This window comes from Rhinoderma darwinii, chromosome 8 (assembly GCF_050947455.1).
Source record: "Rhinoderma darwinii isolate aRhiDar2 chromosome 8, aRhiDar2.hap1, whole genome shotgun sequence".
In the NCBI taxonomy this organism is placed as follows: Eukaryota; Metazoa; Chordata; class Amphibia; order Anura; family Rhinodermatidae; genus Rhinoderma; species Rhinoderma darwinii.
This window is the reverse complement of record NC_134694.1, coordinates 26,684,630-26,706,178: the sequence shown is the minus strand read 5'-3', so window position 1 is coordinate 26,706,178 and position 21,549 is coordinate 26,684,630. Positions and strand designations below refer to the sequence as shown.

General features: G+C 44.4%; 2 protein-coding genes across 3 annotated transcripts in view; one reads left to right on the top strand and one right to left on the bottom strand.

The window, feature by feature from the left end:
• MORN5 (MORN repeat containing 5) overlaps nucleotides 1-12,310 on the bottom strand; it is a 36,682-nt gene extending 24,372 nt beyond the window's left edge. The window contains exons 1-4 of one of the 2 annotated variants that reach the window (XR_012850323.1): nucleotides 12,029-12,310; nucleotides 6,483-6,630; nucleotides 5,293-5,404; nucleotides 1,749-1,880 (exon numbers count right to left, since the gene is read on the bottom strand). Coding sequence is in view for 1 of the 2 variants with exons in the window: in XM_075835525.1 (XP_075691640.1) it covers nucleotides 1,749-1,880; nucleotides 5,293-5,404; nucleotides 6,483-6,630; nucleotides 12,029-12,075 (439 nt within the window). In the remaining variant the exon portion in view is untranslated. The remainder of the gene's footprint in view (nucleotides 1-1,748; nucleotides 1,881-5,292; nucleotides 5,405-6,482; nucleotides 6,631-12,028) is intronic. The other variant, XM_075835525.1, reaches the window with a different exon arrangement.
• On the top strand, nucleotides 12,186-21,010 carry NDUFA8 (NADH:ubiquinone oxidoreductase subunit A8). Its single transcript, XM_075835526.1, has 4 exons — nucleotides 12,186-12,451; nucleotides 13,907-14,070; nucleotides 17,091-17,256; nucleotides 20,778-21,010. Exons 1-4 carry the CDS (start codon nucleotides 12,401-12,403, stop codon nucleotides 20,913-20,915), a joined length of 519 nt encoding a protein of 172 aa, XP_075691641.1. The 5' UTR covers nucleotides 12,186-12,400; the 3' UTR covers nucleotides 20,916-21,010.
• Nucleotides 21,011-21,549: the final 539 nt, after the last annotated feature.

Below are 21,549 nucleotides of genomic sequence, written 5' to 3'. Positions count from 1 at the left end.
CTGCAGCCTGGGTCTCAATCTGGGCGACTAGCGTCCAGAGGTAAATGCACAAATTCAAGGGTAACAGGAGAAAAGGATCGGATTTGACCCCTTGGCGGTGCCCGGTTTCCGTTTGGTATGGATTAGTGTCACACACAGATGATATACTCCGCAGGTTTATTAGTAAAACATATAAAAGGCAATGCGTTTTCGAAGCCGTAACGGCTTCTTCCTCAGGCCAATGTGAGGGGTTGATATACACACCCACACACAAGACTTTCTTAAACATCTGCATTTGTAGGGGTTTTTCTATGAAGAACATTTATGACATATCCACGGGATAAGTCAGAAATGTCAGATAGATGTGGGTCCCACCTCTGGGATCCGCACCTATCTTTAGAACGGGGCCCCATAAGCCCCATTCTAGCTTTTTGTGCTCTCCCGGCCACTTGATTACACGTCGAGTTACTGAAACAGCGTAACTCGCAGAGCTACGCTGTTTCCGTAACTCCCATAGAAGTAAATAGTAGTTACGGAAACAGCGCAGCTCGCATGCTACACTGCTTCTGTAACTGCCTTTAAGTACTATAGGAGTTACGGAAACAGAGTAGCTCTGCGAGTTACGCTGTTTCAGTAACTCGATGTGTAATCAAGTGGCCGACTAATACAATGTGTAAAAAAAAAAAAGAGTTAGATACATTTTCAGGAGTGTAGAAAAAAAGTTTAAAAAAAACAACCTTTTCCCATTTTTCCCCAAGCACAATGTAAAAAATAAATACAAAATAGTCAGATCTATTACAATATACCATTATTTAACTCACACGGTGAACAGCGTAAAAAAAAAAGTAAACCATCAGAATAGTTTCTTGGTCACCTTAGCGCTTAAAAAAATTAAATAAAAAGTGATCAAAATTCGTATGTACCAAAAAATGGTGCCAATAAAACTACAGCTCGTGCCACAAAAAAATAAGCCCTCACACTGCCCATCGATGAAAAACTATAATAAAAAGTTATGGCTCTCGGAATGTGGTGAAACAAAACAAAATTATTTCTTAACAAATACTTTTTTCTTTGTAAAAGTAGTAAAATATGAAATAATTTTTTCCCTATTTTCTGTTGTCTAAAACCTGGGTGTGTCTTATGGTCCGAAAAATACGGTACATATTGAACACAGACTAAATGAATATAAAAATGGCCATCAGAGAAATATATACCTAAAGATACACGAAACAACAATAGGATGGAAAACATATACCGCAGTGCCCCCATAACAGAGGAGAAAACAGAATAACTTCTGTTGTTCCTGTTTGGCAGAGCAGACAGAAAACAGGAGTAGGCTGGGGTAGCTATCTGTACCATATGAATTTGCCTTCCTGCATACTGCCCAAGGCCCGCCAGTTGGGCATCACTGCATTAGGTGTTCAATTTCAGCAATGAACGGAGGAAAAATGTAATTGTAAAGTTTTTCATTTTAAATTGATAAAAAATTAAAGATATCATCTAAGCATCAGGGAATTTGGACCATTTCCCTCCCTGCAGGCTGGACATAGTGGAATGGACAGATCCTCTACAATCCCAGGGGTTACCTTTTTATTTTACATGTTGCTGTATAGTAATGATTGGGCCCTAAAATCTCTCCCACTGGCTATAATAATGAAGCAGGCGGTAGTCCCGGGCAGGGAGAGGCCTGGCTCTAACTAATATATGGGATATTTTAGCTGATGATAAGGAAAGTGCACAAACAGGTATAAAAAAATGTCAATTCTGACCGGCATTTCTCAGGAAACGACGCTGGTAGTCATTCACCACTCTGCTGATCGGGTCATAGAATCCATCCCCACAATCATAACAGCCTTCTGGGATTTGTCGAGGGGGATCTAAATTTGTAAGTTGCGAGCGTCCTAAAGAACAAAACGAAAAGAAATGTCATTGTCGACTTTATTGCACACTCACAATTCTTGGTGATTGGTGGGGTACTAACCAAAACATGTAACACTCCATGGTACGGCTCTGTTCACATTAGCGTCATGGAGTCTGTTAAAACAAGAACTACAACAGCTATGCCGGATCCATTTTCAAACAGTTCCTGCGAAAACCCGATGGACACACCGAGTTATAATGGATTCTGAAGGGTTTCCGCTGTACTTTTGACGGCATGAATAGCAGTGCAGACTGTTCTAGTCTTGCTGTCAAAAATACCAGAACCTCCGAGGAAAACCTGAAAATTCTTACTTCGATTTAAACTGTACCTATGTCAAACCCGTACTCTTAGGCCCTATTCACACGACCGCTGAATACGTCCGTGTGACAGCTGTTAAAACAACGGCCGTCACATGGGCCTATGCAATTCAATGGGGCAATTCAGACATTCAGTGTTATTCACGCAGCGTTTCTGTTGCGTGAAACTCACTGCACGTCTTATTCTTGTGCGTTTTTTGCGGATCACGCACCCATTGAAGTCAAAGGGTGCGTGAAAATCACGGACAGCACACGGACGCACATCCGTGTGCTGTCCGTGATTCACGCGCCAGTTCCTTGAAATGCAGAGAAAAAGATAAATATATAAAGAAATGTGCACCAACACTGACATCAACAACTGATGCCACACGGAACAAACAATGACGACAAACGGAACTGCCACGCATCAAAAACGTGTCCGTTTTTTGCGGACGCAAACTGGAAACGCTCGTGTGAATTTAGCCTTAGACTGACTTTACATAGTACAATATTTCGAAGTCCTGATGTCCAATGCAATTTTCTGGGTATAAAAATGCATTGCATATATTGTAGTTTAGCCTTTAATGAGTGTTTACGTCAGGGGTCTCAAGCACGCGGCCCGCGGGCCGCATGCGGCCCCTGGGGCTGTCATCTGCGGCCCGCGGGACACAGAGCCGCTAGTATCGGCTCTGCTCCGAGACTCTGGAATTCACTGACATCGCTGTTCACATATGAACAGCGATGTCTGGGGCTTCCCCAGAGCCGGAGTCCCGAGCAGAGCGCTGGTGTCGGCTCTGCTCCGGGACTCTGTGGAATTCCCTGACATCGCTGTCCACATATGAACAGCGATGTCTGGGGCTTCCCCAGAGCCGGAGTCCCGAGCAGAGCGCTGGTGTCGGCTCTGCTCCGGGACTCTGGAATTCCCTGACATCGCTGCCCATATATGAACAGTGTGTCAGGGTCTTGCCCAGAGCGGAGCAGAGCGCTGGTGTCGGCTCTGCTCCTGGACTCTGTGGAATTCCCTGACATCGCTGTCCACATATGAACAGCGATGTCTGGGGCTTCCACCGAGCCTGAGTCCCGAGCAGAGCGCTGGTGTCGGCTCTGCTCCTGGACTCTGAGGAATTCCCTGACATCGCTGTCCACATATGAACAGCAATGTCTGGGGCTTCCCCAGAGCCGGAGTCCCGAGCAGAGCGCTGGTGTCAGCTCTGCTGCGGGACTCTGTGGAATTCCCTGACATCGCTGTCCACATATGAACAGCGATGTCTGGGGCTTCCCCAGAGCCGGAGTCCCGAGCAGAGCGCTGGTGTCAGCTCTGCTCCGGGACTCTGTGGAATTCCCTGACATCGCTGTCCACATATGAACAGCGATGTCTGGGGCTTCCCCAGAGCCGGAGTCCCGAGCAGAGCGCTGGTGTCGGCTCTGCTCCGGGACTCTGTGGAATTCCCTGACATCGCTGCCCATATATGGACAGTGTGTCAGGGTCTTGCCCAGAGCGGAGCAGAGCGCTGGTGTCGGCTCTGCTCCGGGACTCTGTGGAATTCCCTGACATATCTGCCCATATATGGACAGTGTGTCAGGGTCTTCCCCAGAGCGGAGTCCCAGGCAGAGCGCTAGTATCGGCTCTGCTCCGGGACTCTGTAGAATTCCCTGACATCGCTGCCCATATATGGACAGTGTGTCAGGGTCTTCCCCAGAGCGGAGTCCCGGGCAGAGCGCTATTATCGGCCCTGCTCCGGGACTCTGGGGAAGCCTCTGACACCGCTGTCCATACATCAACAATGATGTCAGGGGCTTCCCCAGAGCAGGAGTCCCAGTGATGTCAGGAGCACAGCTGGAGTCCCAGGAAGAGCCTACTTGCGCTCTGCCTGGGACTCCAGCTCTGGGCAAGCCCCTGACATCACTGGGGCAGCCTCTACAGAGGGCACTGGGGCAGCCTCTACAGAGGGCACTGGGGCAGCCTCTACAGAGGGCACTGGGGCAGCCTCTACAGAGGGCACTGTGGCAGCCTCTACAGAGGGCACTGTGGCAGCCTCTACAGAGGGCACTGTGGCGTTATCTACAAGTGGGTGTGTGACAGTATCTGAAGAGGACACTGGCATTATCTAGGGGTGTGTTGCATTATCTACAGAGGGCACTGTGGCCTTATCTACAGAGGGCACTGTGGCCTTATCTACAGAGGGCACTGTGACATTATCTACAGAGGGCACTGTGGCCTTATCTACAGAGGGCACTGTGGCCTTATCTACAGAGGGCACTGTGGCCTTATCTACAGAGTGCACTGTGGCCTTATCTACAGAGGGCACTGTGGCCTTATCTACAGAGGGCACTGTGGCCTTATCTACAGAGGGCACTGTGGCCTTATCTACAGAGGGCACTGTGGACTTATCTAGGGGTGTGTTGCATTATCCACAGAGGGTACTGCGGCAGCATCCACAGAGGGCACTGCGGCACTATCTAAAAAGGGGCTGCCCAATCTTGACATGTGTGCTAACTGAGCCGCCGGACTGCATTTAGCGACACTTAAACTGGAAAGCTGGATTGTTGAAATAAGCACATGGAGAAATATCTCAAATTTTAAACCTAGCGCTATTATTATAGTAATGTAGTATTATTCTAGTAATATAGTGTTATAGTAGTTCAAATAACTAATTGATTAACAATAATTTAGTATTGTATCAAATTTGAAAGTAATGCGGCCCGTCAACTTCCCATTTTTTCTATATGCGGCCCACTTACCCAGCCGAGTTTGAGACCCCTGGTTTACGTGGTGATTTTTTGGTGAATAGCAGTTTATAATTATGTTTTTAAATTCAGCACCGTTTCCCTGGCTGCTTAATGTTGTCATCGCAGCATGATGACGTGTCGTTCAGCACCACATGACCGAGGCAGTCAATAGCTGGCTGCGGCAGGTCTTCACTATGTACAGCACTTCACTACTGTGACCCGTTAGGTGGCAGTGGATGACATCATCATGCTGTGATGACAACAGAAGCGTTTATTTGCATTATAATTTTTTGTTTTTGAAGCATCAACTAAAATTCACATTAACGATTTAGAAGCAGTAACATTTTATAGAAAATGTAGTTGTACCTGCAGGCTTCAGACCATTACATATTTCAGTATAAAATCTTCTGTCATAACCATCACAGTAGTGCCATTTCTCCTTTTCATATTGAAGTCCATCTGCAAAGGTGTATTTTCCCTATGAAATACAAAAGAAATATAAAAAAAAGTAATAGAAAACAGAAGAAAGCTTTGTTTATGACAACGGAGACCGGGGTAAGTATAACTTTTTTTTTTTTTTTTGGGTTTCAGCCACTGTTTTCCACAGCAGAGATTCTGCATGAAAAACTGCACCACAATTCGGTGCGGTCTGTGGGACAGAATTCCCTGCGGATTTCAGGATGGATGGGCTGTGTACTTTTACGCTGCTTATCCACCCTATGTGAAGGAGCAGGACAAATAAATATCCAGTCACTGTGTATGATTCAAATAGTATAGATCAGTAGAAAATTTTAGGATAAACTAAAAGGCCACACAAATATTAAACGTAACCAAATATAATTAATCATATAATACTCAAGAGCCTAGTGCATACTGTAAGGGTATGTTCACGTGGCTTATTTTCAGCCGTTTTTCAGGACGTAAACGCCCCGATAAACGGCTTCAAAAATGGAGGTTGTACGCCTCCAAACATCTGCCCATTGATTTCAATGGGAAAAACTGAGTTTCATTCCGACAAAAGAACTGCATGTCACTTCTTGGGCCGTTTTTGGAGCCGTTTTTCATTGTGTCAATAGAAAATCAGCTCCAAAAAATGGCCGCAAAAAACGTTTGATGCTTACAAAACGGATGAAAATCAGAGGCTGTTTTCCCTTGAAAATAGCTCCGTATTTTACAGCCGTTATTCTTTTTGTGTGTGAACATAGCCTAATGACCACATTACATGGGTATCAGTATATAGGTGTGCATCATAATAGTAACGATTAACATACCATATTACGGATCCATATTGCACAGTGCTTTAATATGGCAACCAGAGGAATCTATGGCTCCATACCGGACCTCTGTATGCTTTTAATTTTATATAGGGGCACACAGAGGTTCTTTATCGTGGATTCATATGGCATCAGTGCTAAAATAAAATGTTGTAACACATGTCATATTGCAGTGTTATTACTTCTAGGGTAAAAATCTAGCCACATATGGAGGCACAGGCCTACGGCTCCACAATACAATCTAAACCAGAGGGTATACATTTTGTCCATTTTTTTTTTTACCTCAAGTGCAATGCCAGAATCCCACTGAGCTTGATATTTACTCCCATTTGGAAAGTAGAGTGTTCCCTGTCCATGAAACATGCCATCCTTCATCCCTCCGTCATAGCGGGTTTCTGTGGGCAGGATGTATTCTCCTTTACCCTCCAGTCTACAAGAGAGAAGAAATATGATGTCAATGGTATTTCGATCAGTTCTACAAGGTGGGCCATTTATATGGATACACCTAAATAAAATAGGAATGGTTGGTGATATTAACTTCCTGTTTGTGGCACATTAGTATATGGGAGGGGGGAAACTTTTCAAGCTGGGTGTTGACCATGGTGGCCATTTTGAAGTCGGCCATTTTGTATCCAACTTTAGTTTTTTCAATGGGAAGAGGGTCATGTGACACATCAAACTTATCGAGAATTTCACAAGAAAAACAATAGTGTGCTTGGTTTTAACGTTACTTTATTCTTTCATTCTTACAAGTTATTTACAAGTTTCTGACCACTTATAAAATGTGTTCAAAGTGCTGCCCATTGTGTTGGATTGTCAATGCAACACTCTTCTCCCACTCTTCACACACTGATTGCAACACCGCAGAAGAAATGCCTCCCGATCTGACCCCCTTAGACTTTTATCTTTGGGGTCATCTGAAGGCAATTGTCTATGCTGTGAAGATACGAGATGTGCAGTAACTGAAACTACGGATACTGGAAGCCTGTGCTAGCATTTCTTCTGCGGTGTTGCAATCAGTGTGTGAAGAGTGGGAGAAGAGGGTTGCATTGACAATCCAACACAATGGGCAGCACTTTGAACACATTTTATAAGTGGTCAGAAACTTGTAAATAACTCATGAAAGAATAAAGTAACGTTAAAACCAAGCACTCCATTGTTTTTCTTGTGAAATTCTCGATAAGTTTGATGTGTCACATGACCCTCTTCCCATTGAAAAAACTAAAGTTGGATACAAAATGGCCGACTTCAAAATGGCCGCCATGATCAACACCCAGCTTGAAAAGTTTCCCCCCTCCCATATACTAATGTGCCACAAACAGGAAGTTAATATCACCAACCATTCCCATTTTATTTAGGTGTATCCATATAAATGGCCCACCCTGTACATTCCCCTTCTTACCATAACAAACACTATGGGGAAGATTTATCAATATGTTGGCCGTTAAAAACTGGCATAAAATAGATGAAAGTAGAAAATAGTAGCACTGTGGAATAAAGCCCCGATTGACTATGTATGTGTGGTCATTATGGGGTTAAACTATGTTGCAGATATCGCTACAAGTAATTTTTTAACCCCATATCCACAGGATACGCCATAAATGTCCGATAGATGCGAGTCCCACCTCTGGGACCTGCACCTATCTGCAGAACGTGGCCCCCTGACCCCCGTCCTACCTTCTAGCGCTGGGCTCTGGCCACTGTCTAACGGGGTGGCAGGGTTTTCTGGTACCAGTTGAGCGCGTTTTTCTACGTTGTTTCCGTAACTCAGGAGCTACGCGGTGCTATGTTGTTTCCATAACATTCACTTCTATAGGAGTTCCGGAAACAGTGTAGCAAAATGGGGGCAGAGGGAGTGGAGTGGTACATGACGGCAGCATCCGACTACATACAGTGTCATCAACCATGGAGGAGCCAAGTGGCCAATGCAACGAGAAATTTATTGAGATATGTTTTTGTAAATACTTATATTACCCATTAAATAAAAATGCAGGAGCACCTTTTCTTACAGCTCAGCATTGTGCCGTTCCTCTGTTATGTATAAATACATTTCCATTATAATTTTTCTTGTCACACTCTGACAATGTCAGCCCTGATTTGACAGTGTAAGGATATGTTAAAGGACATGCCTAACTGACAAGGTGAATGGTAATACCCAATTGTCAATTCAAACATTCATTTCCAGGAGGCATAACAGAGGAACAGCACAAAGCACAGTTCCAAGAAAAGATTTATTTAAAGGGAGTCTGTAATGAGATTTTAGACTACCAAACGGCTGACATCGCTATTTAGCTACAAGGTAGTGGAGTTGGAACATACCAGTGTTTAAGATCTTAGGGCTTGCATCAGGGTAAAAAATAACTTTTATTCCGCTGTGCGCCATATACGCAAATTAGCTTTACTGCACTCCAGCTACTCCCCTCCTCCTAGAGAAGGGACAACTCAATGGTGGGTTATACCGAGGCTTGCCATCTCTACAGAATCATCCAGGAAACCCCAGGAAGAAGGGGAGATCTCCCGGATTCCAAGGCGAATCTCCTGGGCGCTGCAAACTCAACCCTTCTCCATTACTGCACTCCTCTGCACTCCCGGTGGCTAGCGCCAGAATGTTGTCTGTGGCGGTGCCCGGAAGTGCAGTGGAGTGCTGGAACGGGGAGAGGTGACTATATCTACGTCTGGTGTGAGGTCTGTATAGGAGATAGTAGTCTGGTGTGGGGTCCATATACAAGAAAGTAGTCTGGTGTTGGGCATACCACCCAACTTTCATGTATCACCTCTTTCAATTAACTTTTAAGCCACTCCTCTAACCCCACCCAATCCCCGCCCATACACACCCAGTTCTGCCTACACAGTATCATGCTCCCATAGAGCCTTCCTACAGTATAATGCCCCCATAGAACTCCCACACAGTATAATGCCCCCATACAGTATAAAGCCAACACAGGTGCCCCCATACAGTATATTGCCCCATAGCTGTCCCTATACAGTATAATGCCCCCACAGCTTCCTCCATACAGTATAATGCCCCCACAGCTTCCTCCATACAATGCCCCTGTAGAAAGTGTCACAGCGCCCACTGTATATAGTGCCCACATAGATGGTGCCAGTGCCCACATACCACCTGTGCTCACATAGTGCCACAGTGCTCACTGTAGATAGTGCCACAGTGCCCACCTATTAAGTGCCAGTGCCCATATAGTGCCACAGTGCCCATGTAGATGGTGCCCATATAGTGCCACAGTGCCCATGTAGATAGTGCAACACCCCCCTTGAAGATAGCGCCACCCTGCCCTCTGTAAATAGCTCCATCGGGGCTCTCTCTAGGAGCGGAATCCCCAGAGTATCGGCCATGCTGTGGCCGGGGATTCCGCCGTAGGAGTAGCCCCTGAAGTTACTGTCCATATATGGATAGTGACCTCGGGACCTCCTCCAGGAGCGGATAGTAGTCTGGTCTGATGTCTGTATAGGGGATAGTAGTCTGGTCTGGGGTCTGTATAGGGGACAGTAGTCTGGTCCGGGGTCTGTATAGGGGATAGTAGTTTGGTCTGGGGTCTGTATAGGGGATAGTAGTCTGGTCTGGGGTCTGTATAGGGGATAGTAATCTGGTCCGGGGTCTGTATAGGGGATAGTAGTCTGGTCTGGGGTCTGTATAGGGGATAGTAGTCTGGTCTGGGGTCTGTATAGGGGATAGTAGTCTGGTCTGGGGTCTGTATAGGGGATAGTAGTCTGGTCTGGGGTCTGTATAGGGGATAGTAGTCTGGTCTAGGGTCTGTATAGGGGACAGTAGTCTGGTCTGGGGTCTGTATAGGGGATAGTAGTCTGGTCTGGGGTCTGGTCTGGGGTCTGTATAGGGGATAGTAGCCTGGTCTGGGGTCTGTATAGGGGACAGTAGTCTGGTCTGGGGTCTGTATAGGGGACAGTAGTCTGGTCTGGGGTCTGTATAGGGGACAGTAGTCTGGTCTGGGGTCTGTATAGGGGACAGTAGTCTGGTCTGGGGTCTGTATAGGGGACAGTAGTCTGGTCTGGGGTCTGTATAGGGGACAGTAGTCTGGTCTGGGGTCTGTATAGGGGATAGTAGTCTGGTCTGGGGTCTGTATAGGGGACAGTAGTCTGGTCTGGGGTCTGTATAGGGGATAGTAGTCTGGTCTTGGGTCTGTATAGGGGACAGTAGTCTGGTCTGGGGTCTGTATAGGGGACAGTAGTCTGGTCTGGGGTCTGTATAAGGGATAGTAGTCTGGTCTGGGGTCTGTATAGGGGATAGTAGTCTGGTCTGGGGTCTGTATAGGGGATAGTAGTCTGGTCTGGGGTCTGTATAGGGGATAGTAGTCTGGTCTGGGGTCTGTATAGGGGATAGTAGTCTGGTCTGGGGTCTGTATAGGGGATAGTAGTCTGGTCTGGGGTCTGTATAGGGGACAGTAGTCTGGTCTGGGGTCTGTATAGGGGATAGTAGTCTGGTCTGGGGTCTGTATAGGGGACAGTAGTCTGGTCTGGTGTCTGTATAGGGGACAGTAGTCTGGTCTTGGGTCTGTATAGGGGATAGTAGTCTGGTCTGGGGTCTGTATAGGGGATAGTAGTCTGGTCTGGGGTCTGTATAGGGGACAGTAGTCTGGTCTGGGGTCTGTATAGGGGACAGTAGTCTGGTCTGGGGTCTGTATAGGGGATAGTAGTCTGGTCTGGGGTCTGTATAGGGAATAGTAGTCTGGTCTGGGGTCTGTATAGGGGATAGTAGTCTGGTCTGGGGTCTGTATAGGGGATAGTAGTCTGGTCTGGGGTCTGTATAGGGGACAGTAGTCTGGTCTGGGGTCTGTATAGGGGATAGTAGTCTGGTCTGGGGTCTGTATAGGGGACAGTAGTCTGGTCTGGGGTCTGTATAGGGGACAGTAGTCTGGTCTTGGGTCTGTATAGGGGATAGTAGTCTGGTCTGGGGTCTGTATAGGGGATAGTAGTCTGGTCTGGGGTCTGTATAGGGGACAGTAGTCTGGTCTGGGGTCTGTATAGGAGACAGTAGTCTGGTCTGGGGTCTGTATAGGGGATAGTAGTCTGGTCTGGGGTCTGTATAGGGGATAGTAGTCTGGTCTGGGGTCTGTATAGGGGATAGTAGTCTGGTCTGGGGTCTGTATAGGGGATAGTAGTCTGGTCTGGGGTCTGTATAGGGGATAGTAGTCTGGTCTGGGGTCTGTATAGGGGATAGTAGTCTGGTCTGGGGTCTGTATAGGGGATAGTAGTCTGGTCTGGGGTCTGTATAGGGGATAGTAGTCTGGTCTGGGGTCTGTATAGGGGATAGTAGTCTGGTCTGTGGTCTGTATAGGGGATAGTAGTCTGGTCTGGGGTCTGTATAGGGGATAGTAGTCTGGTCTGGGGTCTGTATAGGGGACAGTAGTCTGGTCTGGGGTCTGTATAGGGGATAGTAGTCTGGTCTGGGGTCTGTATAGGGGATAGTAGTCTGGTCTGGGGTCTGTATAGGGGATAGTAGTCTGGTCTGGGGTCTGTATAGGGGATAGTAGTCTGGTCTGGGGTCTGTATAGGGGATAGTAGTCTGGTCTGGGGTCTGTATAGGGGATATTAGTCTGGTCTGGTGTCTGTAATAGAAAAAGTGTAGCAGTTGCTTCAGATATCACCTATAACAGCCCTTGAAAAGTACAGGCAAAACTACAGGGAGGGCTACAAAACCATCCAGCTCTATCCCAGGAGTTTATTAACCCCTTCAGGACCACACCATTTTTTTTCAGGCTGTAGTGTTTGTCAATTGGATGACTGACCAGAAACATCTGCCCCAATGATCACTACTTTACCTCCCATCTCTGCTCCCTTCAACGTTAACCCCTTACCTTCCATTGCGGTGTTCCCCATTATATTGGCTGCCCGTGTACTCCATCACGTTACGTCGGACGTTCCTATGACAACAGTAAATGAAGCTTCACCATGACGACCAGGGATCACGTGATAACCGCGGTCCAATTAGAAATGGCTTTACACGAAAAGCTTTCATTTATAACCTGCTTGTCACTGACGGAGCTCTAACACCCGGGACTCTTTCATTTTAAATGAGAAATGACTGAATTACAGCATAACCGCTGTGTATCGGGGGTCACCTTTTCGTTCTAAGAACTATAAGACTCGATGACGTCATTTCGCATGCGACGTGAAGAAACCCTATGGCGCATGCGCAGTAGGCTGACCTTCCAGGGACAGAAGCAGCCATGCCCGGGACCCTGGATTTACCCACGGCTGATGAGCTGTCAGTGCAGGAGGTAGATATTTCTCTATAGAACTTGTGTGGGAGCATGCTCTACCGGGGGGTACGGAGAAGAAAACCGTAATCGTGTGTGCACGCTCATATAACATGCGGTTTTGACAGTGCAGGCCCGTGCAGTGTTACTAGCTTGTAATATTTATGTCTATTATGTCATTAAATATCTCCCCTGTTCAAAGCTTATCCTACAGGCTGCACATCATATTGTCAAAATGTAGAAAATAACACCGTATGTCCCATGATGCTTCCAGAAAGTATTATCTAAGCCCGTCCACTGTCAAAAAGAGAAAACTGACAATATGGTGACAAAAAATGCAGTAATCCATTCATAAATATGGTGCAAACTATGAGAAAACCATGGGATTGCATTAATAAATCCCCATAAATGTTGCACGTTTCCCGCTGTGATCTTATGAGAGAAAAAAGGGTTGTAGAATTAGAAAAAATGGTCTGTTGTTTTTCAGAAACAGCGCCACTATTGTCCATGGGCAGCGTGTGGTATTGCAGCTCATCCCCATTCAAATTGATCGATGCAATTACACAACTCGTAAATGAGCTGACCATGTTAAATGAATAAACATGTCCGTATACTTTTTGGATTCCTCACTGTTCCCGCCACTTCCGCTGTACAAACATGCGGCGGGGGACCCAGGTTTTCCCTTTCGCATCAAGGAGTGTTGCCTTGTTCTTATAAAATTGCCCGAAAAGCTAAAATGGAGCTCCGTAGCCATCACGCTTAGATATTTTCTGCTGGCATCTTATTTTTTTGGGGGGTATTTTTAATAGAACTCAAAGTTTTCCACTAAAAAGAAAGAAAAATCACACTTACTCCTTCAGAGGATTGTAAAGCCCCCACCGTATCCACCCCAGTAGCCGCCTGTCCCGCTGCCCCCCTCCCCCATTGCTCACTGTCTTTCATCATAAATGTGTAGGATCTGCCAAGGAAAGATGGTGGTATAGCAGAAGTGGCACATGCCTTCCCCATGTTTGTGTATTGGGACGTGGTGAGGTCTATTGTCCTTCCTGGTGGTATATTTAGGGCATCATCCAGCGTTGTGCGCTCACCTCGCAATGTCCTGGCAGTATAACGTCACTTCAGACTGAGGGCCTGAGAACGATGCTGGTAAACACTTCTCCTCAATGTTATTGAATAGCACAGTATAATAATTTTTTATTATTTTGACTATGAAACCTATAAATGAAACCTGTCATAGGGGGGGGGGGGTGAACTAATGGGGTAATGAGGCAGTGCCCACTCAGTATTGCCCTGTGGCTAAGGGTTTGCTGGGAACATAAGCTGATTAGTAGTGGGCTATGACTTCTACCCGGTACTACAAGAACATCTCCAGGATGACCCAGGTATATGGGAGACCAGCTTATATATGTGGGGAATTTTTATTTTTTTTTTACCCAGAAAAAAATAAACTTGTTTTTTCCATTTCCAACCATGTAGGTGAGTGTCAGCTCTGCTGTGCTGAAGGCTGCGGCCCACCACTATGGCTCCCAGTGTGACAAGGCCAATAAAGAATTCATGTTGTGTCGCTGGGAAGAGAAAGACCCAAGAAAATGTCTGAATGAAGGCAGAAAAGTGAATGAATGCGCCCTGGACTTTTTCAGGTAATGTTCTGGCAGGAATGACATGTTAGGCCCCGTACACATCGCGTCTGCGCTATACACCGAGCAAAAGTATTGAAAGGTATAGCTCGGCGTATACATAGACTGTAATGGGTTAAATGTAGACAAATTGCATCCGCTTGGTCTATGTTTGTCATGGTTTACGTTGGGATGCTGTTTTTTTAAAGTACTGAGAAGCATAGTCTGCTGCGCTATTCTGTATTACAAAATAAGGTATACGTGACGTAACTTTTTTTAGCATTGATCTCAATGGACGACGTATGCAAACGTAATGCTATACGTTTGTATGCGTTTACATACAGTTAATCTATCACTTTTCTCTTTAAAAAAAAGCGTATACGTTTTTTTAGATAAAAAAACGGACAGACGTATACCGACGTATGAGTATACACTAAACATACACGCTATAAGAAACACAGACGTAAACAGAAAATGGTCCATGTTTTGTTTTTTTTTTTTGTTTTTTTAAAAACATACACGCTAGCACAGACGCGATGTGAATGGGGCCTTAGGCTTCTGCTGTCTCTTTGCCGTGTGACTGGATCATCAGTTTTCTATATGTGATCTTCATCTATATTCACCAGGGTTGTGAACTTTACTATTTGAAATAAATGAGACCACTAAAGGGAAAAGGAGGAGGAGGAGGAGGAGGGCGCTGGATGGTCCGTTTATTTGCTGTATCTAATCGTTTGCTTGAAGGGTTATTACCATCTCATACATTTATGGCATATCCATAGGAAATGCCATAAATGTTTGATAGGTGCTGGTCCCAGAGCCGAGACCCTCATCTTTTTCGAGATCAAGGGTCCCCTAACGCCTATACCGCATGTTGAGATGGACACTGGGCGCCGACATCTGGGCGGGGAATCGGTGTAGAGGTGGTGGAGGTTCCGGAAAGAGCCGAGCTACGCGGTTACTCAAATGGAAACGGTGAGCTGTGCTGTTTCTGGAACTTGTGAGTATTGGAAACGTTGTAGATTGCTGCGCTAAGCTCTTTCCGTAGATCCCATTCACATCTATGGGAGTTACGGTAACAGCGTAGTTTAGCGAGCTCAGCTGTTTCAGTAATCCTGTTTTTCTTGCCTTTAAATGGCGGATGTCTGGGAAAAGACGGATCGACATGTTGGTTATCAACTGAGCTGCGCATATTAATGCTGGAGTCGGGAGGAATAGTTGTCGACAACCTTAAAGTGTAGCTAAACGTTTGACCAACTTCTGACATGTCATAGTGACATGTCAGAAGTTTGGATTGGTGGGGGTCCGACACTGAGACCCCCACCAATCTCTAGAACGAATCAGCTGAAGCTCTCCGATACATCGGCTTTCCAGAAAAAGCCAAACAGACAAGAAGTGGCTGAGCGCTCACACTAGCGCTTCAGCTGCTTCGTTCTAGCGATTGGTGGGGATCTCAGTGCTCGGACCTCCACCAATCCAAACTTCTGACATGTCACTATGACATGTCAGAAGTTTGTCAAACATTTAGCTACAATTTAAAGAGACACTATCACCACATTACAAGTGCCCTGTCTCCTACATAAGGAGATGGGCGCTATAATGTAGGTGACAGTAATGATTTTTATTTAGAAAAACGATCTTTTTTTACCACTTTATTAGCGATTTTTAGCTTTATGCTAGTTTCTTAATGCCCAAGTGGGCATGTTTTTACTTTAGACCAAGTGGGCTTTGTACAGAGGAGTGTATGACGCTAACCAATCAGTGACCAATCCGCGTCATGCACTTCTCTCCATTAATTTACACTGCACTAGCGATATAGCTATATCACTATGTGCAGCCACATACACACACTATAACATTACTGCAGTGTCCTGATAATGAATATACATTACCTCCAGCCTGGATGTGATGTGTATTCAGAATCCTGACACGTCTGAATCTTTTCTGTAAGATTTCCAGCAAGGCAAACGTAATCTCGTTTTAAATGACAGTTTACATCGTAATCTCGCGAGATTACGTTTGCCTTGCTGGACATCTCACAGAAAAGATTCAGACGTGTCAGGATTCTGAATACACCACGTCCAGGCTGGAGGTAATGTATATTCATTGTCAGGACACTGCAGTAATGTTATAGTGTGTGTATGTGGCTGCACATAGTGATATAGCTATATCGCTAGTGCAGTGTAAATGAATGGAGAGAAGTGTATGACGCTGATTGGTCACTGATTGGTCAGCGTCATGCACTCCTCTGTACAACGCCCACTTGGTCTAAAGTAAAAACACGCCCACTTGGGCATTAAGAAAGCTCATTAGCATAAACCAAAATCGCTAATAAAGTGGTAAAAATAGATTGTTTTTCGAAATAAAAAGCATTACTGTCACCTACATTATAGCGCAGATCTCCTTATATAGGAGATAGAACACTTATAATGTGGTGACAGAGTCTCTTTAACTTCAATTTAGGATAAAGACATTGTCTGTTCCTCTTAAAGACCAAAACCCAGCTTTGTAGATCGATTGACTATAAAAAAAAAAAGTTTTTTTCTTCTTTTATTATTATTATTATATTGTAATAAACTTTCAGAAAAAATATAAATAAAAAACAAACCACAATTCGAGGTGTACTAATACAAGCTCCCCGAAGAAGGGTACACTATATAGTTATTAGGCGCTGGTATGATGACCAGCCAATATGCTCAGTGGCCGTTTTCATTCGTGGTGGCCATAATGTTATCCGGCCACGTCTTCTTCTGAGAGCAGCGATGTCACTATTGTACTATCATTGATCGGGTGAGCCCTGGTTCCAGTTTTTTTTTTTCCCATGAATTTCATGGCCATCCCTCCATTCATATTCACTGGTTCTATGGTTTGGGCTCATGGATATTTCATCTGAATGGAATAAAGTTTATATTTTATTACTCTCCTTTGGGCTTACGTGAAGCGATCTTTGAATACCAGGGGAGATATCCATACACTTACCTAGTAGTGAATTTTAGAATAAAAATGTTTTTTTGGCCGGATCGTCTAATAACCTCTTTCTTTTTCAGGAAAATTAAGAGTCATTGTGCGGAGCCTTTTACTGAATATTGGACTTGTCTCGACTATAGTGGCTTGTTGGAACTCCGCCGCTGTCGTAAACAGCAGCAGGCGTTTGATAATTGTGTCCTCGACAAGTTTGGTTGGGAGCGACCAGACCTGGGAGAATTGTCTAAGGTAAGATTCAGTCTGAGATCTAAAGTGCATTGTGATAGCAGCTGTTTGTGCTCCGGAGCCTCTCTTCCTACTGCAACTGTAGATAGGACATTCAACATGTATGTCCGAATTAAAGCAAGTCTGCAAAGAAGAGTGGGATAAACTTGCTTAATAGGGATCTGAGTCTGATATTAAAGTGTAGGAAGTGCTTGCTGGTGCCACCTGTTATTTAAGGGTAACTCCACTTCTAAACGCCCCATGGAAACGCATTGTATTACTTATCCGGCACTGATCCGGAGTTACAGCTTCTATTATATTCCAAAATGGCATTTGTAAGTCTGCAAGACATAGGGCTTATATCTCACAGCGTTCCCTGCTGGCTCAATGTCTGCACAGAGCTCAATGTGCTTGGTTTTCTGGGAAGTGTAGTCTTTTTAACCAGGCACTGTATAGTAAATATAGGAAAAAAACCCTCTCTGCATTATTAGGCCGGTTTCACACTCCACCTATGTGGACTAGATAATCGTTAAAAGTCCATATAGTAAAATATGTATAATTGCGGCGCTGGAAGCCTGCAGTTAAGGACCAACGGCGTAAATGTACAGCATAGTGAGGACGCAGTCCCAAAAGCCTACAATCACAGCCATCCTACTGGGGCGTTTAACTCCTTAGATGCTGCGGCCAATAGTGACCGTTGCACCGTAGTGTATTTCTACAAATTGCGGGAGCTCCCTTTGTCCGCTCATCGCCGACGGTTAAATATGGCAGCTCGGGGCCTTAGAAATGACTGCCATATATAAATGCCTGTAAAGCCTAGCCCTAGGCATGGCCTAATAGGTGCCTGTCAGTTTTTCGCTGACACGCAATAATGCGTTGGAAAAACAGAGGTATTCCGATGCATTATTTGTGAAAGTAAAATAAAAAGTAAAAGTTGTTTTTAAAAAAAAATAATAATAAGATTGGGTTTTTCATAAAAATAGCATTTATTAAATACAAGTGATGAAATGTAAGATTATACACATTTGGCATCCCCCTAAATTTAATGACCTGTTGAATAAATTGAAGACCTTATGGTTTACTGCATGGTTATATAAAAATAAAAGCAAAAAAAAAATTGCAGAATTGTTCTTCTTTTCTTTGTGCGCATACTCCGTCCATTTTTTTTTATAAATGTTAGATGCTAAGATGGAAACCGTTCAATCATAATGTTATCACCACTGACCGGTGAGGTGAATAACATTGATTATCTTGTTACGATGTCAAAGGGTGGGATATATTAGGCAGCAAGTGAACAGTCCGTTCTTGGTTTGTGTTGAAAGCTAGAGAAATGGATAAGTGTAAGAATCTGAGCGACTTTGGGACGGGCCAAATTGTGATGTCTAGACGACCGGGCAGAGCATCTCCAAAACTAGGGGTCTTGTGGGAGGGGTTTCCGTATACAGTGAATAGTACCAACAAAGTGGTCCAAGGAATGACAACCGGTGATCCAGCAACCGGGTCATGGGTGCCCAAAGCTCATTGATGTGCGTGCGGAGTGTAGACTAGCCCATCTGGTCCGATCCTACAGAAGAGCTTCTGGAGCGCAAATTGCTAAAAGTTACTGCTGGCTGTGATAGAAAGGTGTCAGAACAGTACAGAGATGGCACCAGGATGGACTATGGGAAGAAGACAAGTCGGCGGAGGCGCCGTGATGCTCGGGGCAATTTTCTGCTGGGAAACCTTGGGTCCTGGCATTCCTGGGGATGTTACTTTGACATATACCACCTACCTAAACATTGGTGCAGACCATTTAGAGCCCTTCATGTCAACCGTATTCTCTAATGGCAGTGGCCTCTTTCAGCAGGGTAATACCTGTCACACTGCAAAAATTGTTCCGGAATTGTTTGAGGTACATGACAAAGGGTTCAATGTGTTTACTTCAACACCTCCAAGTTCTTCCAGATATCAATCCTATCGAGTATTTGTGAGATGTGCTGAAAAAACAAGTATTATACTGGGAGGCCCTACCCGAAACTTCCATGACTTCAAGGATCTGCTGCTAAAGTTTGAGTGCCAGATACCACCGGACACCTTCAGAGGACTTTTGGAGTCCATGCCTTGACAGGTCAAGGCTGTTTTGAAGGCACAAGGGGGACCTACACAATATTAGGCAGGTGGTTTTAATATTATGGCTAAATGGCGTGTGTACCCCAAAATGGTGCTATTGAATAATACAACCAAAAAAATAAATGCCCTCATATGTGAGACTGTCGGAAACCCAGAGATGCAAAATTAAAAAATGTCCTGCGTACTCAAGACCAAAATTGGCTACATCCTTAAGGGGGTTAAATACAGTAAGAGCGGTGCTCACTATTACATGTTGTAAGAATCCGGCAACCATAGGGGCAAGTTTGGAAAAAAAACAAGTTTTGTGCTGGAATATGTAGTCCGTATGGACAAACACAGTAGCCCATGGAGCCGTGATCCCTAATATCAGGGTTCATTTCACAGTGCCATGGCCTCCGGCAGGGCTTCATAGCAGACTGTAAGTATAGTGATATACTGCAATACATTAGTATTGCAGTATATCATGCAAGCGATCCAACAATTGCTGGTTCAAGTCCCCTAGGGAGACTAGTAACAAAAGCAAAATGCAGTTACATAAAGGTTGTTTTTTTTTTTTGTTTTTTTTAAAATATATATAGAAAAATTCCATCCAAAAAAAAATATATAACCAGTATCGCTGCATCCGTAAAAGTCCAAACTATTACAATATATAATTGTTTAACCCACACGATAAACGCTGTAAAACAAAAATATTGAAATGCCTGAATCGCTGTTTTTTGGTCACTTCATCTCCCTCAAAAATTGGAATAAAAAAATGTCATGTACCCCAAAATGGTACCAAAAGAAACTACAGCTCGCCCCGCAAAAAATAATCCCTCATATTGCTCAATCGATGGAAAAAGTTATAGCTCTCAGAAGATGACGAAACACACATTTTATTTTTAACTATCCGTTTACATAAAAACAAACCCCCCCCCCCCCCCAAAAAAAATGGAATGGCAGTGTTTTTCCCAATCCACCCCACAAATAATTTTTTTCCAGTTTCTCAGTACATTATATGGTACAATAAATGGTGCCATAAAAACCCTACAACTCGTTCCGCAAAAAACAAGCCCTCATTCAGCTATATCGATGGAAAAATAAAGTTCTGGCTTTTGGAAGGTGGGGCGGAAAAACCAAAAGTGAATATCCGAAAAATGGCTGCGGTCGGAAGTGGTTAATTACATGGCGATTGTGGCATTGCACCCGCCGGAGCCCACAGCCTAATGTTGCAGCTGCTTCGTTGGTAATCTGTGCGTTTTGCAATCTAATTACTTTGTATGTAAACCAAACAGACATTGCAGTTTATTTCCACTACTTCTGGTCGTTTTCTCGAAGCTTTTACTGCAGTAAACAAATATATTCACTTATGGGACGTCCGTAATGCGTTTTCTTACTCGTTTCCAGAATTTACACTTGATATAACATTTGCTCTCTTCTGTTTTCTGCCGCATCAGGTGACAAAAGTGACAACTGACAGACCTGTCCCAGAAAATGTCTATCACTCAAGGCCAAGACCAGAACCAAACCCTCCTGTCGAGGGAGAATTAAAACCATCCAAATATGGCAGCAAACTCTTCTTCTGGAACTGGTAGATGTTCTCCGTCCTGTGCACGTCCTAATATCCCGTTCTGGTCTTATGTCCACGTATTATTATCTATTTGGGAACAGAATAAAATAATGAAACCGCTTTTACTGTGTTGTTTGTACTTGTATTCCTAGATATGGTCCGTTATAGGCCAAAATGTTGGATTACGTCTTCAATGAAGGTCTCCTTTGTATTCGCAGACTGTTCAAGTCTAAGTGTATCGTTTTATATTTGTCTCCTCATCCAAGTTTTTTTTTTTTTTTTTTCTTATCCAGTTTTAACTAAAACATTTTTTTAGTTCTTTGTTTTATTGAAGGACTATTTCCAAATCTATCCGTGTATCCAGCTTGATATAGATTGCACATTACAATGCCAAAGCTTTAATCATGCTTGTAAAAAAAACTGGATGTTTACATTAGTTTCAATATTAAACATTTTTATTTTAACCCCTCACCCTTGGAGAGGACATCAGATCCACAGGACCGGAAATCTGAGAAGACCTAAAAGCGGACATACACCTTTCCACATCTTCAGTTCAGGTTTCCTGTCCTCTGGGTAGGACGTCCTGGGGGAACTCGCTAAGCTCCTAAAAGACTACCTGCGGAGGATGGGGCTATGGGTCACATTTTGAAAAAGGAAGT

Bases quoted from the DNA above. Each gene is read 5' to 3' on its own strand.
- NDUFA8 (XM_075835526.1), top strand. From the start codon at position 12,401: ATGCCCGGGACCCTGGATTTACCCACGGCTGATGAGCTGTCAGTGCAG. The intron at 12,452-13,906 runs GTAGATATTTCT...CCAACCATGTAG, and splicing joins ATGAGCTGTCAGTGCAGGAG to GTGAGTGTCAGCTCTGCTGT. The intron at 14,071-17,090 runs GTAATGTTCTGG...TTTCTTTTTCAG, and splicing joins TGCGCCCTGGACTTTTTCAG to GAAAATTAAGAGTCATTGTG.